We start from the raw sequence: 17,008 nt of genomic DNA on the forward strand, positions 1-17,008 counted from the left end.
AGACTTAAGATGTTTGAACACTTTGGTCAGCCTCTTCTCTTGCTTATATATAGTAGGTACCACAGATTAAATAAAGACTTGAATGAATTTTGAATTGCAATGCTCTTTAATCTTACATGACTGAAGATTTTATTTCATCCCCCATGAAAGATAATTACATTAATAATTTAAAACTAGATAATGTATTGTTTTTTACTACTATATCTTCATATCCCTCAAATAATACTTGTTATCAGAAAAGGGTTACAAAGAAATAACTAAATGTGATCCACTCTGAAATAAATGATTTTCAAAGAATAAAGATACTGGAGAGTGTCATTCTTGAAATAATAACTGCAAAAACAATAGTAATAAGCCACTCTTAGGCCTTCATGCAAGTTTCACAATCCAACCTCAGATTTGGGAAACAACAATGCAGCTCATTTTAAAGGGTAATCTTAAAATCTATATAAAATATTTACCTTGATAATATTTTGAAGGACTTTTTCATTTACCACAGCTTTGTGACAAGCAGTCTTTTGGTACAGATCTACCACAACTTCTAAAGATCTTTCTGCAAATGGTACATAATTAAGTGCTACCCATTCTGCCTAAAACAAACAAACAACAGATTGTATAAAAGAAAATAAATGGGCCTAGTTTGCATGCACATTTTTTGAAGATTATCAAAAGAAATCTGATCCATGAATTAAAAAAAAGACATTTCCAGTCCCACACATATATCTAGAATTTTGAATGGCAATTACATTTTGAATCAGACACTTTTAAGCACGTGCAATATTGCAGTATATGAAGGAAGAATGTTAAGCATGATCTTTAAAGAATTTTAACTCACCGGTGCAAACAGTTGTATCTATAGTGATTCCATTGTGTTGCATAATAAACAGAATAAGGAAAAATTAATATATTTTTATACATTTTACCTATATCATTCTTCTGGTTATGTATTATTATTAGTGCAAATGCAGTCAGATCAGTGACATTGAATTTCATAAAATAAAGTATTAAAAGTAAAATATGTGATTTAATATTCAAAGTAAAATGCAAAGTTAGTTTAACCATCTTTGCTGACTAGGACATTTATTTCGGTTTTATAATTTCTTTTCATAGTAGAGTGTCAATATCAAGTAGGAAAGTGACAGGAAAAAAAGAAAACTGAAAAACTTTACATATGCATTTAATTAGTTGGTAACTTAAACATTGGCTAAACTCAGTTCATTGATAATTATAAATTCATGCAAAAGTATATGTAATCTTTTAAAAGTAAAACAGTTAAAACATCTCACCTGATTGAATTTTGCATTGGCAATGTGTTTTGTTTCTAGCTGTCCGTATTGTGGTGGTTTACAGGAAAATTCAACAAAAGCTAACAACTGATCAAAGATAGCAGGATACATTACTTGCATGTTTTCTGAACCTATACATATAGCCTATAAAAACCAATTAAAAATTAATTTTCCAGAAAATATTTAATTCATTGCAAAAATATGAGATATGTATATAATTTTTGATGTATATTTTAGGAATGTGAAATGCTGTAGACATTAGGTTTTTCTAGTATGAGAAAGCTTCATGAACTCTGTCAATGTTACAAAATACGTTGAAGTGATAAAGCAGTCCAATCTGTTGAACTAATTCAAAGGGTAATTACTTAACCTCTAAATTTTATATTAAATATATTAATTAATCGTTTGTGTAGTAACAATTAAGAAATCAATGAAACTCTTGATTATCTGACATTTGATTTACTTAGATACATACAATAGTAACATTGGAAAATGCAGATCAGATAAAAAGATAGTAGTTAAGTATTTTTGTCAAATTGCACATTATTTTTTATAATTCAGGGCAATTGGTCCCTGGGATATCTACAGATTATGGAAAGAATACAATCAAAATTCTATAATAGTAGTGGTGCACATAATACCAAAATAATTGATAAAGAAGAAAATATTTCGAAGGAAGAGTATAGTGATGATAATAATAGTGGAAGGTCAAAACAATCTGATTGGTATGCTTGTTCAAATGATCTGTCCCATTTTATGTAATATTATGTCAGCCAAAAATATTCTGACATAATGGAAAGCTTCAGATAGCTATCACTTCATTTCTGTAACTATTTGAAGAAACAAAAACAAATATTTTTGAAGAGAATAATTTCACAAGTAATAACTAGCTTATTATTAAATAATCTATACATTACAGGTAGTCCTCAACTTACAACCACAATTGAGCCCAAAATTTGTGCTGTTGAGAAATTTAAGTTTTTGCCCCATTTTATGACTTTTAAGTGAGTTTTGCCTCATTTTACGACCACATTTTAAAGTGAATTACAGAGTTCTTAAATTAGTAACATGGTTATTGTATATTGGTTTACCCATTGATTTTGCTTGTCAGAAAGTCGCAAAAGGGGATCACGACCCCAGGACATTGCAAACATCATAAATGTGTCAAACATTCAAACGTAAATCACCTGACCATGGGGATGCTGCAGTGGCCAGTAGTGTGAAAAATGGTCAAAAGTCACTTTTTTCCATGCTGTTGTAACTTTGGTCACTAAATGCTGTTGTAAGTTGAGGACTACCTGTATTTGAGCATTTGTCAAACATTTATCTTCTAGTTGGCATATGCAAGAAATTGGTTGAAGGTTGAAGGTTGAAAGGTTTATTGCATTTATATGCCGCCCTATTCCCCTGACAAACCCAGGAGGGGGGAGGTACAAACAGGTAACACAACAAACAAGATACAGAGAAAAATTAAAAACAATCAACAGTCACACAATTCGAGGGGGGGAAGGGAACTCATCAACCCCAGGCCTGCTGGAACAGCCAGGTTTTCACGGCTTTACGGAAAGCCTGGAGGGAGGTGAGGGTCGGAATCTCCGCGGGGAGTTCATTCCAGAGGGCCGGAGCAGCCACAGAGAAGGCCCTCCTCTGGGTAGTAGCCAGGCGACATTGGCCAGTAGATGGAATCCGGAGGAGGCCTAATCTGTGGGATCTAATAGGTCTTTGGGAGGTAATTGGCAGCAGGCGGTCTCTCAAGTACCCAGGTCCAATACCATGAAGGGCTTTATAAGTGACAACTAGCACCTTGAAGCGTATCCGGAGACCAATAGGCAGCCAGTGCAGCTCGCGGAGGATAGGTGTAACGTGGGTGTACCGAGGTGCACCCACAATCACTCGCGCTGCTGCGTTCTGGACAAGCTGAAGTCTCCGAATGCTCTTCAAGGGCTGCCCCATGTAGAGCGCATTGCAGTAGTCCAGTCTTGAGGTCACAAGGGCATGAGTGACTGTTGCGAGTGCCTCCCGGTTCAGGTAGGGATGCAATTGGTGCACCAGGCGAACCTGGGCAAACGCCCCCCTGGTCCCAGTCGACAGATGATGTTCTAAAGTCAGCTGTGGATCCAGGAGGACTCCCAAATTGCGAATCCTGTCTGAGGGGCGTAGAATTTCACCCCCCAGCCTGAGCGATGGAATACTTAGCCAATTATTGGGAGGGAAACACACAAGCCACTTGGTCTTGTCAGGATTGAGTGCAAGCTTGTTTACCCCCATCCAGACCCTAACAGCCTCCAGGCACTGCCACATCACGTCAACCGCTTCACTGAGTTGGCACGGGGCGGACAGATACAACGGGTACCGTCCCATACTGGTGATATTTTATCCCGTGCCGCCGAATGATCTCACCCAACGGCTTCATGTAGATGTTAAACAGGAGGGGGGACAGGACCGAACCCTGCGGCACCCCGTATTTCAGGGGCCTGGGGGTCGACCTCTGCCCCCCAACCAACACCGACTGCGACCTGTCCGAGAGGTAGGAGGAGAACCACCGAAGAACGGTGCCTTCCACTCCCACCTCCTGTAACCGCCGCAGAAGGATACCATGGTCGATGGTATCAAAGGCCGCTGAGAGGTTAAAGAGCACTAGGACGGAGGGATGACCTTCGTCCCTGGCTCTCCAGAGATCATTGGTCAGTGCGACCAAAGCAGTTTCCGTGCTGTAGCCAGGCCTGAATCCAGACTGAAAGGGATCTAGATAATCAGTTTCATCCAAGGACCGCCAGAGCTGAAAGGCCACCACTTTCTCAACAACCTTCACAACAAAGGGGAGGTTGGAGACTGGACGATAGTTATTTTAAATGGCTGGATCTAGAGATGGCTTCTTCAGGAGGGGTCTCACCACCGCTGTCTTTAATAGAGGGGGAAAGAAGCCCTCCCGAAGGGAGGCGTTAACTATCGCCTGGATCCAGCCCCGTGTCACCTCCTTGCTGTTCACGACCAGCCAGGAGGGGCACGGGTCCAGTGCACACGTGGAGGCACTCACCGCTCCCATGGCCTTGTCCACTTCCTCAGGAGTAACAAGTTGAAAATCAATCCAAAGATGTTGCTCAAGACCCTCCCTCAGTAGGCTCTGCGCAATTGGAGTCCAGGTCTGTCCGAAGCTGAGCAACTTTGTCCGCGAGGAATTGGACGAACTCCTCAGCTCTACCTCGTAAAGGGTTGCCCGCATCCCTCCCATTTAGGAGGGAGCGGGTTACCCTAAACAAGGCGGCTGGGCGCGACTCAGCGGACGCAATCAGAGCGGCAATATAAGTGTTCTTAGCAGTCCGAATTGCCAGAAGGTAAGCTCTGATGCAAGCTTTTAATAGTGCTCGGTCTGACTCGGATTTACTGGACCCCCAGCGGCGCTCTAGGCGTCTCTTTTGGCGTTTCATCTCCCGGAGGTCCTCGGTGAACCAAGGAGCCCTCCTGGATCCAGTGCCTCGGATCGGCCGTAAAGGCGCAATCCGGTGGAGAGCCTCAGACGCTGCTGAGTTCCAAGCAGCAACTAAGGTCTGCGCCGGACTGTGGGCGAGAGTATCAGGCATAACCCCAAGCGCTGTCTGAAAACCCTGAGGATCCATAAGGCGTCTGGGATGGAACCACCTAATCGGTTCCTCCTCCCTACAGTGGGGGATTGGCCTCCGAAAGTCGAGCCTCAGTAGGAAGTGGTCCGACCAATGCAGGGGCAAGGTCTCACTACCCCTCAAACCAAGATCACAACTCCACTGCTCCAAGAGGAATACGAGGTCGAGCGTGTGACCCGCTGAGTGAGTCGGGCCCCGAATTACTTGAGTCAAGCCCATGGTTGTCATGGAAGCCATGAACTCCTGCGCTCCATCAGAGTGCTCGCCGAGCAAAGGCAGATTGAAGTCCCCAGCACCATAAACCTGGGGAACTCAACTGCCAGCTCGGCTACTGACTCGAGAAGCGAGGGGAGAGCTGTTGCAACGCTGTTGGGAGGCAGGTACGTTAACAACAAGCCCACTTGACCCGCAAGGTCCAACTTCACCAGCAAGGACTCACACCCGACAAGCTCCGGAGCAGGGATCCTATGAGGAACTAAGGACTTCCGGATAACAATGGCCACTCCCCCACCCCTTCCCTGGGGTCGCGGTTGGTGAAGCACCTGAAAACCCTCTGGGCACATTTCAGTGAGGGGGACTCCTCCCTCCGGGCCCAGCCAGGTTTCAGTAATACATGCCAGGTCTGCCCTCTCGTCTAAAATTAGGTCCTGGACGAGGGGAGCCTTGTGAACCACAGACCTGGCATTTAGCAACAACAACCTGAGACCAGGGTCCTGACTACTCACGCCATCTGGCCTTGGAGTGGAACTAGTAGGGCCAGAAGGAGGGATCCCTATGACGTAGGGAACCCTCCTTCCCCGGTAATGGCTCGCCCTAAAGTTCCCGCCATATCTGCCCCTCCCCGTTATGACCCTAATGTTCTGGCCCACTCCCGCGTCTATGGTCCCTCCCCCCTGGCCACCAGGTTCACCGGCAGGCCCTTCGACACAAACATCTGAGGACGGGATTGGGCCTAGGCCCCCCTGACACTTCTGCAAAGCACTCAGTGCAGGAGGTACCCAGCTGTGCTCCCGATCCACACACACATACACACACATACGATCAGTCAATCCCCACGAACAAGTTAAAAACAAGGGAACAGCAATATCATCAATAAAAGTGGTCCATTATGATTGTTGAGTATCTGCTTAGAAAGAGCATCTACCTGTATTTTGGCTGTTATTATGAGTTATCTGACAGTGCATAACTTATTAGAACAGTACAGTATCCCCAAGTTATAGGGAGAAGGTATGTTCTATGAGCCAATGGCTATTCCATTTTTGAATGCAGCAGCTAGAGTGGCATTATGGGATGATTATCTGTATTTCTTTTACAACCAAAATTGAAGCATTAGAACTGAGGTTGTTTTTAATATTTTATATCTTGAATCCAGAATCAAAATATGATAAACATTCTGCATTTTTGATGACTAATTTCATGTAACTCTTGCCTTTACTCTGTATATTTATATTCTACATAATGGGCAGCTTTGAGTCTTAGGTCAGATTTTTCTTTTAGCTTGGATTGTTTTCAATCAAAATAATTTAAATCAGCATAGATAAGAACTTCATTTATTTAGATGAAGACTTCTACTTCTTAAGTGATACTATACATCTTACTACTAAAGCAGGGGTCCCCAACACCCATGCTAGGAACTGGGCTGCATAGCTGGAGGTGAGTGATGGGTGAGCAAGTGAAACTAAAACCACCCCCACCCCTCCCAGGCTGGTGGAAAAATTGTCTTCCACAAAACCGGTCCCTGGTACCCAAAATATTGGAGACCACTGCACTAAAGACTGTATTTTTTTCAGTTAATTGGTGTATTTTTATACTGTTTTGTTTTACATGTAGATCTCCATTTACTTGTACCCATTGTTCATATAGAGACCATGTCTTAAAAGCATTTCTGTATATTAAAAAGCCATAATCCATGATATTTTTGAAATTAAATATTGGAGTATAAAATTATAAATGGAATATATAAATAGCAAATAAAAAAACCAAAGTGGTAAACCAAAATAAAACCCCTAGACCAATATGAATAAATAAAGTTAAATAGCTACTTGGTATGGTTAGTACAGTTACTTTTCATCAGTGAAAATAAAATGCCTAGTTAAATAATTTAGTTCTGGAATATGACTTAATATATTCTTTTATATACACTAATAATAAAAAATGGAAAATGCTTAATCCAGTTAACAGATTAAATGTACCGTTGCATAGAGTATTTACATCTGTATCTATCTATCTATCTATCTATCTATCTATCTATCTATCTATCTATCTATCTATCTATCTATCTATCTATCTATATCTTGCTTTTTCTTTTGGATTAAATACTATTACGTATAATGAGAGAAAAAGTAAACAATAAACTACAGAAATTAAGATAAGGATGAGAAACATAGCTCAATTAGTTTACACTATTGCCATTTATTCTACCTCTTTAAACCTTTCTGCCCTTCAAACCATCATTACTTCAAGTCCCTCTGGGAATAGGGCGGCATAAAAATGCAATAAATTAAATCAAATTAAATCAAATTATGTTCATACACTGCCTTTCATACAAAACACTTTAAAAGTTCCATCTTTCTCTTTTTGAGGATTTCAGTAATTCCAATTTACTCAGGTTTGTCTTTTCTTTTAACCCATCGTTATTTTGTGGCTCTATACTAATTCATTCTTTCTATATATGTAAATTACCTAAACTTACTTTTTTATATTTGTCAGTCATTTTTATATTTAATCACCTCTAGTACCTCACAAATTTTTTGTTGATCCCATCTCTTCTTGTTGTCATATTTTAATGCATTTCTATTACGTTTAAGTTATTTTTATGTTTCTCTTGACCTACTAAACTTTAGTACCTCTAATTTAGAGACTTCCAAGCCAATATATTGTTGTTTATAGCTGATTAATTACCACATGTATACTGAGAGACACTCAGGATGTTTAGAGGTTGGATGAACTCTGTCTCTAAGAAGAAATTAGGGGCAAAATATTGTGACCATGAGCCCAACTGAGTTCTGAAGCAGGAATGAGCCAGACCTGTTCCTATTTGCTGCCTCATCATCTTGACTTGCATTTCTTTTTCTGATTGTTTTTAGTGGACAAGCAAATACACCCTGGACAGAGCTACCCATACATGTTAATATGCCTGCAGATAGCAATAGGAAAAGGCTGAAAAACTCTGGTGTCCTTGACATAGGAATGAAATCTCATTGGTTTATTCAGTATACAATTATAGAGTGTTTTCCAATGTTAAGTACATTCTGCTTAGGGCCATAAGCCTTTATATTTTACTCCTAAACCAAATAAGTTTTCAATGTCCTCACAGAAACGTAGGGGAAGCAGAGTTCCTGTGCTTAATGAATACACAGCCTTTCATATATCATAATCACACACAAACACACACATAAAAATATGCTAGACTCATTTGCATTGTTGCAAAAATTATTCCGAACTACTTCTTCCCTGAAAAAAACAAACCTGTTTCAGGACTAAAATCCTTTCCCCAAAATGCAGAAATAAACATTTCTGAGTTTGAGCATTAACAATAGAGGAATCTTTTTGTATCAACAACATTGACAGAATACTTGTTTAATATAGACACAAGCTAATGAGAACCCATTCTCAAAATTAATTTTTATATAAAAATATATATTAGAAAACAAAAAGGAATTATGAAGAAATTATAATTATATAAGCAGCTGGTAACATTAATTGGTAGTATAAATATTTTTTAAAAAAGAAATAATGAATATGAATCCCACTGAAATCAGCAAGATTTCAGTTGCGTATTGGCAAGCTTCATTAATTACACTGAAACTTTATTGGATGAGAATTACACTGATCAAGATCTATCAATTTAATCTATATTTTACATGTACATTACATTTTAAATGCATTACAGCATCTGTGAATTAATTTGATTGGTATTTTTAAAAAACATTTTCTTGATTCAGAAAATATGTACTGAATATAATGTTAAAGAACTTTAAGGACTGGTAGGATCTAGCAAGAGAGCATTCTCTGCTATTGGAATATTCTTCCCCTGGAGGTGAAGCAGACAGCCCCCCCCCCCCCCATATCCTAATTTTCTGAAAAGCAGTTAAAACATGGCTTGGTGGCCTAGCATGAGAAGCTCAGAGAAGCACACAGCTATGGGGTTGGTTCAGTGTGGGTTTCAATTTTTTTTTATTACTGGTTCTGTGGGCATGGCTTATTTTATAGGCATGGCTTGGCGGTCATATGACCAGGTAGGAGTGGTTTGGTGGTCATGTGACCTGGTGGACGTGACCAATTTAGCCATCCATTTTGCCAATTTAGCAGTCAATTAAACAATACACAGCAGCCCCCTTTTCTATTCTTTTTAATACTGCATTAAGTTTTTGCTTTAGGTTTTTTTTTTCTAAGGGGGAGAGGTTGGCAAAGCCTGGGGATTGCTGGGAATTTCTCCTGTGTCAGGTTCCGAAAGGTTAATGAAAACAGCCAAACACAGAAATGGTTTGTAAATGCAGTTTGTATTCTTCCTCCGGCACGAACTGACCAACAAAGCACTATGGCAATGAAGAAAAGAGCTGCCACCTGATGCTCCCCACCACCTTTTATAGTTACTTGGTAATTAGGATAAACTGTACCCCACGCGTGTGCACACCCATCCCCTTGTGAGCCAGAACGAAAACCACCCAGCAATTAATCATGGATTGTTTTCCATCAGTTATCAATAGCTTTGTAGATTACTCAACTGGAGGGAAACTTGGTGAGTCTTGGCAGCTGGCCCAGTTTTCTCCCCTGAATGGCAGCTCCAGGCCTCTGGGCTGGCCGGAGCTAACATGCGGCCCCCTACCATGGAGACAGCATTTGGGGAGCTAAAAATTACAGTCAGTTAGTCAAAGGAACCCTTCCCCCTGGTTTGTGGGATGTCTGCGGTAGAATCTCGCTACCAGGTGGGGAGCCCTACAGTTCTTGCTATGAACCCATGATGCCTCCGACAGGGGATAACCTTTCCATAAAACAAGGTATTGTAACCATCCCCTGTGCCACCTGGTATCTAGTACATCTTGCACTACATAGTGCTGTTCCCCATCTACAGTAACCGGGGCTGGCGGCCGTAGCGGGTCTCCTCTGACACTCTGTGTTAGACGCACCAAAAAACCAAGATGATATAAGGTCTCCTGCTGGAGCAGGGGGTTGGACTAGTTGACCTCTGAGGTCCCTTCCAGCCCTGGATTGCTGTGCTGTTTCAAAAGATCCTCTAAAGCTGCGTCTATTGCCAGGTTTGTAGTCCTTCCTTCCTCTCCTTTTTCTTTCCCTCCCTCCCTCTATCCATTCATCCATCCATCTCATTCACTTTCCCTTCCTTCTTTCTCCCTTCCTCCCTCCCTCTTTCTTTCTCCCTTCCCTCCCTTTCTTTCTCCTCTCCCTCCCACTTTTTCTTTATTTCTTCCTTCCCTTCCTTTTCTCCTTTCCATCCCACTTTTTCTTTCTTTCTCCCTTCCCTCCCTTCTTTCTTTCTCCCTCCCTCTTTATTTCTCCCATCCTCCTTTCTTTCTCCCTTCCCTCCCCCTTTCTTTCTTTCTTTCTTTTTTTCTTTCTTTCTTTCTTTCTTCTCTCTCTCTCTCACTTCCTTCTTTCTTTCTTTTTGCTTCCAGGGGGCTGTTGGGAGGATTGCTAGACACCTCTGTGCCCTGTTTTGGGCCTAGCAGGCCTCCCTGAAGCCCCCTGGGAGCCATAATGGAACTTGTGGGGATTCCTGTAAGGGGCAGGGGAAGGTAAGGTTATGAGCCCGGGGTGTGGTGCAGCAAGCTCCGGGGGGGGAAGGGGGGGGAGGCTAGCACAACTTACCTGTTGGCAGGAGGAGGCAATTCAGTTGGGGCGCATGGCAGGCACCACGTGGGAACTGGGAAGGCAGCTTAGGCAGGCAAGCCACCTGGGAGATGAGGAGTGATTGGGTGGGGTGGGTGGGCGGGGCGAGTGACTGGGGACCGGTTGGGGGGCATGGCCAGCCTGCTGCCAATACCGGTTCTGCGACCCAGGCCCAATTTCCATTACCAGTTCTCCTGAACTGGTGTGAACTGGTAGGAACCCACCTCTGGGCTGGTTAGTCTCTGAAACACCTTTTAACTAATTTTAATATGTCACCTCTTAAATTTTTAACTTTTAAATATACTGTTTTATATTTTAACATTTTATTGTATGCTGCCCAGAGTCCCTATCTGAGGGATAAATGTGAAAAAATAAATACATAAATAACAAATTAAAAATGTAACATTAATCTTTGTTGTGATAATTTTTTTGAATAAAAATACTGAGCAGACACTTGAAACAGTATTTCTTTCAAGATGTATGAAAATTATGTTAAGTAATTAAAGTTAATTATGGTTATTAACATATAAGGCGATGGATGACAGCATAACAGAAATTGAGTGCTTTTCATAAAGTATTTAAAATTTGTGTTACCTTTTGTAAGACATCTAACGCCGTAAGTACAGCTTCTTGCAAACTTGTTAGAACTGCCTCAGTATATGATGGTAAGATGAAAGGAGATGCATCAGAACTGATTGGAACAGAGATTGCACCATGTAGAATGACGCCTAGTTTTTGGAGATCATCCATACTGAAACCTGTTTTAATGTGTTGATAAAGGGCTGGAAATATCTGTATTAAAGCTGTAAGAAAAGGCTGGCTGGGAATAAAAGTCATTTTATCAAAAGAAAGTGGGGGCTTTGTACTTTCTGAACCAATTCTAAACCAACTGTTCCATGCAGCCCACCAAAGATCCAAGTCTTCAATTTCATCAGTTATCACAGGGGGCTCAATTGCACTACATTTTCCAATTCTTTCTCCTAGAGAATCAGTTCTCATAAAAGATCTTCCAAGGCCAGTGGCAGTCATTGAGCCTATGAGGACAGGCACAGGAACATTAATAGCAGGTGGTGTATCAGGTTTTTCAGTTTCTCTAACTGGAGATACAATTTGTAAGATTTCCTGAAAGCTTTTCAAAGCAGCCAAAGAAACCTCATTGTTTTTGCTGAGTGCAGCTGATTGAATGTGATCAAGAAGAATATCCCAAGCTTCAGAAAAATCTCCTATTAGGGAAAAAGAAAGCTCAGTAAGATATTACTATGATATATATTAAAAATAGCTCACTGGTTAGAGAAAAATTGAGTTGTTATAAAGTATGCAAAGTAAGATACATTACACTACTCTCCAAGGAGGTGTGAAATTTCACTAGCCACTCTACCTCCATGGACACCATGCCAAATCTACTGCCCAATCCACTATTAAACAATACAATTCAAATTTTATTTCAGGAGAAGTCCTCTGTCAATTAAAGCTTAATTTATATTATTTGTGTCATTTTACCACATTTGTATCATTACATAACAGTGTGTGATATAAATTTACAGATAGCCCTTGCTTAACGACTACTTGTTCAGCAACCATACAAATTTATGCTGGTGCTGAATGAATTGTTCTTTATTAGTTCTCATGATTATGATCAAGATCCAGATACTTGGTGACTACCTTACAACACTGCAGTATCTTGCAATCCCGATTGCCATTTACTCCCTTTATTACTATCTTCCTACAAGCAAAGTTAATGGGGAAACTGGTAGGAGTTTGCAGATTATAATCACATGACACTGCCCTTAATGCAATGGGATTGTTTGACAAGAGCAAGAACTTCCATCATTAAGTGGTTGATTACATGAAATTGCACTTTACAACCATGTCACCTAGCATCAGACATTCAGTCCTAATTACCTTTGTTAAGTGAAGACTACCTGTAGATAAACTATGAAAATGTAAAGGAATCATATGAACTAATTCAAAAACAGTGGACTCTGGTACCTTGGGATGCTGTTTTGATATAAAGTTTTTGGTTGCACTTGAAATTCATTAAATTCAGATCCAATTAACAATAAGGAAACAGAGATTTTTTGTCATAAAAGGAAATTACTTTTCAATTAATGCAGAATCAGCAAGAAAATCTTATGACATAATGAAGTAAATAAATTAACCAAATTTGTATTAAAAATAAGAATTATAAATATAATCAAGATGAAAATTAAATTTCTTATTCATGCAAAATACATCTGCAGAACTAAAATGTCTATATAAAAACCCTGTCTTGAACATAAATAAGAATCCACTGTACCTAAGGACTGCAACAAATACCGCCTCGTGTTGAATATTCTAGCTACTCCAGCCAATGTTAGTACCCATGTCTCAGCCCACTGTTTCTCTGCTGTATCTCGTGAATGGTGAATGAGAATGTTACCACCACCAGATTCAATCTTCTCTTTATCAGCAGTTGTAGAAGATTCCCGCACTCTATCCAGCAAATGAAAGAGAACCTACAAAACATTTAAGATCTTTAAACTAATATCTAATTAATAAATACAAATATCAGCAAATGTCTTTTCTGTGAATAATTTGTAATTGGTATTTTATTTTATTTTACTTCAAATCAGTTTTGACTTCTCTCTGAACTAGTCCCTGCAATTTTTTGGGCAAGATTTGCAGAAGAGATTTTCCATTTTTCTTCCTAGGGCTGAGAAAGAGGGACTGGCCCAAGATTACCCAGTTAGCTTCATGCCTAAGACAGGCTCACCATGTTACAATTTCTAGCCTGATGTATTAACCACTTCACTAAACTGTCTCTCATTTTAATTTTACTGCAATATAATTTCAAGTTAAGTTACCACCTTTGATACAGATTTAAATGTTTCAACAAAGCTAGCTTCTTTAAGCACTTTTCCTTTGAAATGAAGTAGAATTTCAAAACATTAATTATAATAAAACAGCTGTTGCTTATACTGTAATAAAGAATTAGAATTATATTAGGCCACTTTCTAATTTCACTGAATTCTAAAAACATGCTCAAGTGAGAATATTGATTCTACTAACTAGGGACTCAAAACTCAAAATTGACTTAGATAAAAAAAGAGAAAGAAAAGAAAAAAAAGAAAAAAGTGAAGAGGACATTGTATGAGAGAACATTATCTGAATGAGAGGACAGCAATCAGTGATTTTTGCCATCTCTCTAGTTCAGCTACATGGTTTGCTTAATTGCTATGTTTCTCAGCAACAATTTTGCTAGAACCAATTGCAGTCCCTAAATAATATATATTATTGGTTTCCATAAACAGTATTTAATTGCAATCCAATACAGTAATTTGATGATGAGCAAGAAGCAGTCCACATAGTTTTCTTTGACTTTTCCAAGCAAAAACTTCAATTTTCAAGAAGCAAGTAGTTGACTTTTCAACAGTATGACTCAATCTTCTAATTCTATAAACTATATTAGATTTTTTACCTGTTGATAGAAATAACTAATCTCACTTTTTAGCAAATTATACCCATATTTTTCATATATGTAAGAAAAACTTTTTGGCATGTCAGAGCATTCCTCTCATAATTTACAGTTTCTAACTTAGGTGGGATGCAAAAAGAGAACATAATAAATACAGCTGAAAAAAAAAAGAAGTATTACAGCATCTTTATTTATATGTAATAATCAGTACATTCAGAAAGTAATAAGATCCCCTTGACTTTTGTAAATTTTGTTATGCAGTCTGATTCTACAGTTGTTGAAATTAATTTTTTCTCATTAATCTATATTCAGTACCTCACAATGACAAAGTAAAAGAAGAATTTTAAAAATGTCTGTAAATTTATTAAAAAGAAAAAACTGAAATATCAAATTATCATAAGTATTCAGATCCTTCACTCAGAACTTTGCTGAAGCACTTTTGGTGGCAGTGACAGCCTCCAATCTTCTTGGGGATGATGTGACAAGCTTTGCACACTTGGATTGGGGGATTTTCTGTCATTCTTTCTTGCAAATCCTCTCCAGCTCAGTCAGGTTGGATGGTGACCATCAGTGGATAGTCATTTTCAGTTCTCTCCAGAGATGTTCAATAGGGTTCAAATCAGGGCTCTGGCTGGGCCACTCTAGGACATTCACAGGTTGTCCATAAGCCACTCCTGTGTTACCTTGTCTGTGTGCTTAGGATCACTGTCATGTTGGCAAGTGAACCTTTCGCCCAGTCTGAGGTCCTGAGTGCTAGGGAATACATTTTCATTGAACATATCCCCGTACTTTGCTCCATTCAGCTTTCTCTCAATCCTGGCCAGTCTCCCAGTCCCTGTTGCTGAAAAACACCCCCAGAGCATGATGCTGCCACCACCATGCTTCATTGTAGGAATGATGATGGGCAGGTGATAAGCGATGCCTGGTTTCCTCCAGACATAACTTTTACAATTGAGGCCAAACAGTCTTGGTTTCATCAGACCAGAGAATCTTGTTCCTCACAGTCTGAGAGTTCTTCAGGAGCTTTTTTGCAAACTCCAAGCAGGCTTTCATGTGTTTTGCACTGAGGAGAGGCTTCCGTATAGCCATTCTGCCATAAAGCCTAGAGCTGTGGAGGACTGCAGTGATGGTTGTACTTCTGGAACTCTGCCCCATCTCCACACAGAATCTCTGGAACTCAGTCAGTGTGACCATCAGGTTCTTGGTCACTTTACTAAAACCCTTCTCCTCCGATTGCTCAGTTTGACCAGGCAATCATATCTTGAAACAGTCCTGATTGTGCCAAACTTCTTCCATTTGAGAAATATAGAGGCCACTGTGCTCTTAGAAACTTTCAGTGCAGCAGAAATTTGATTGTATTGTTCCCTAGATCTGTACCTTGCAATAATCCTGTCTCCGAGGTCGCAGGCAGTTCATTTGACCTCATGGCTTTTGCTCTGTTACAGTATGCATTGCCAGCTGTGAAGCCTTCTACAAAGAGGTATGTGCCTTTCAAATCATGTCCAATCAATTTAATTTACCACAGGTCAACTCTAATCAAGGTATAGAAACATGTTAGCAATGATCAAGAGAAATGGGAGGCACCAGAGCTAAATTACAAGTTTTGTTGCAAAGGATCTGAATACTTATGCCAATGTGATATTTCAGTTTATTTTTTAATAAATTTACAGATATTTCTAAAATTCTGTTTTCACTTTGTCATTATAGAGTACTGAGTGTAGATTAATGAGAAAAAATGAATTGAAACAACTGTAGAATCAGGCTGCAGCATAACAAAATTGACAAAAGTGATGGGGGTCTGAATACTTTCTGAATGCATGTATATGATAAATCATTACAAAATACATGTTGCAAATACAGTCAAATGTAATTCACAGGCTTGGAAAGATTGGTGAGAGAAAAAAATTGGTACATGTCCAAATGTGCATCTTAAAATCTAATAAAAAGGATATGTTTGTCTTATATTTATATAAAAAACAACTGGGATCAAGCATATTGTAAGAACAATATTATTACATATAAACATCAGTACCTTCCATATAACTGTATGCCATGTTGAATGCTGAAGTAAAGTTCCATGAGCACCAATTGTAGAGAATAGAGTCTGCCCGGCACTTTTTCTAACTGCAGGGCGTGGATCTACACAGAGTTCTCCGAGCTTGGCATATAGGCAAAGCCAGAGGCAATCGAATGGTGGTGCCGGATGGAAGGGACGATTCAATGTTATCCCGTTTTCTTTTGCTTGCTTCTGTAACACTGATTCTTCCTTGTTTAATTCCTTTTCAATAATTTCACTTCTTTGGAAGAAATAGTCTGAAATATTCCACTAGAAAGCAAAAAATATTTCTTTGTAAATGACTTCTGAACACAAAGAAGAATGGTAATCCTGCACTGGAAATGTAACACCCCCCCCCCAATGAAAATGCACAATATATATTTTATAAATTATAAACAAATTGTTCTGAACATTTAGCTATGCTGTACCTTGATATTATTTTTAGGCACCAGTTATGATGGATTAATGCATGTAGGCATTTTGAGGAACTATTGTTAGACATATCCTTCTTAAATACATGATTATTAGTTTGAATACTTAAAAAATATTATAGAACACTGGCATTTCCCTTTTTAATGAAAACCAGTAAGATGACAAAGCAGGTCTTTTAGCCAAATTCCCACAGAAATGGAATTTCATCAAACATATTTTTGTTTGGAAGTGAACTATTTTCTTTAAAAAAAATCATTGAAGTATTTATAAGTATGCTTTAAATGGACTAGCTCCAATTTTAATCAGGTTGTTG

At 39.3% G+C, this 17,008-nt stretch overlaps 1 protein-coding gene across 25 annotated transcripts in view; it reads right to left on the minus strand.

Annotated features, from left to right (window-relative positions):
* MON2 (MON2 regulator of endosome-to-Golgi trafficking) overlaps window positions 1-17,008 on the minus strand; it is a 118,723-nt gene that overhangs the window by 24,928 nt on the left and 76,787 nt on the right. For 20 of the 25 annotated variants that reach the window (XR_015697755.1, XR_015697754.1, XR_015697758.1 and 17 more), the window contains 6 exons: window positions 16,240-16,533; window positions 13,050-13,248; window positions 11,348-11,976; window positions 1,287-1,430; window positions 836-853; window positions 462-590 (listed from right to left, as the gene is read on the minus strand). Coding sequence is in view for 17 of the 25 variants with exons in the window: in XM_087723514.1 (XP_087579640.1) it covers window positions 462-590; window positions 836-853; window positions 1,287-1,430; window positions 11,348-11,976; window positions 13,050-13,248; window positions 16,240-16,533 (1,413 nt within the window). In the remaining 8 variants the exon portion in view is untranslated. The remainder of the gene's footprint in view (window positions 1-461; window positions 591-835; window positions 854-1,286; window positions 1,431-11,347; window positions 11,977-13,049; window positions 13,249-16,239; window positions 16,534-17,008) is intronic. The other 5 variants (XR_015697760.1, XR_015697759.1, XM_087723507.1 and 2 more) reach the window with 3 other exon arrangements.

Source organism: Thamnophis sirtalis, unplaced genomic scaffold (assembly GCF_051295495.1).
Source record: "Thamnophis sirtalis isolate CommonGarterSnake01/CBP01778 unplaced genomic scaffold, rThaSir2_p1.2 scaffold_9, whole genome shotgun sequence".
Taxonomy (NCBI): Eukaryota; Metazoa; Chordata; class Lepidosauria; order Squamata; family Natricidae; genus Thamnophis; species Thamnophis sirtalis.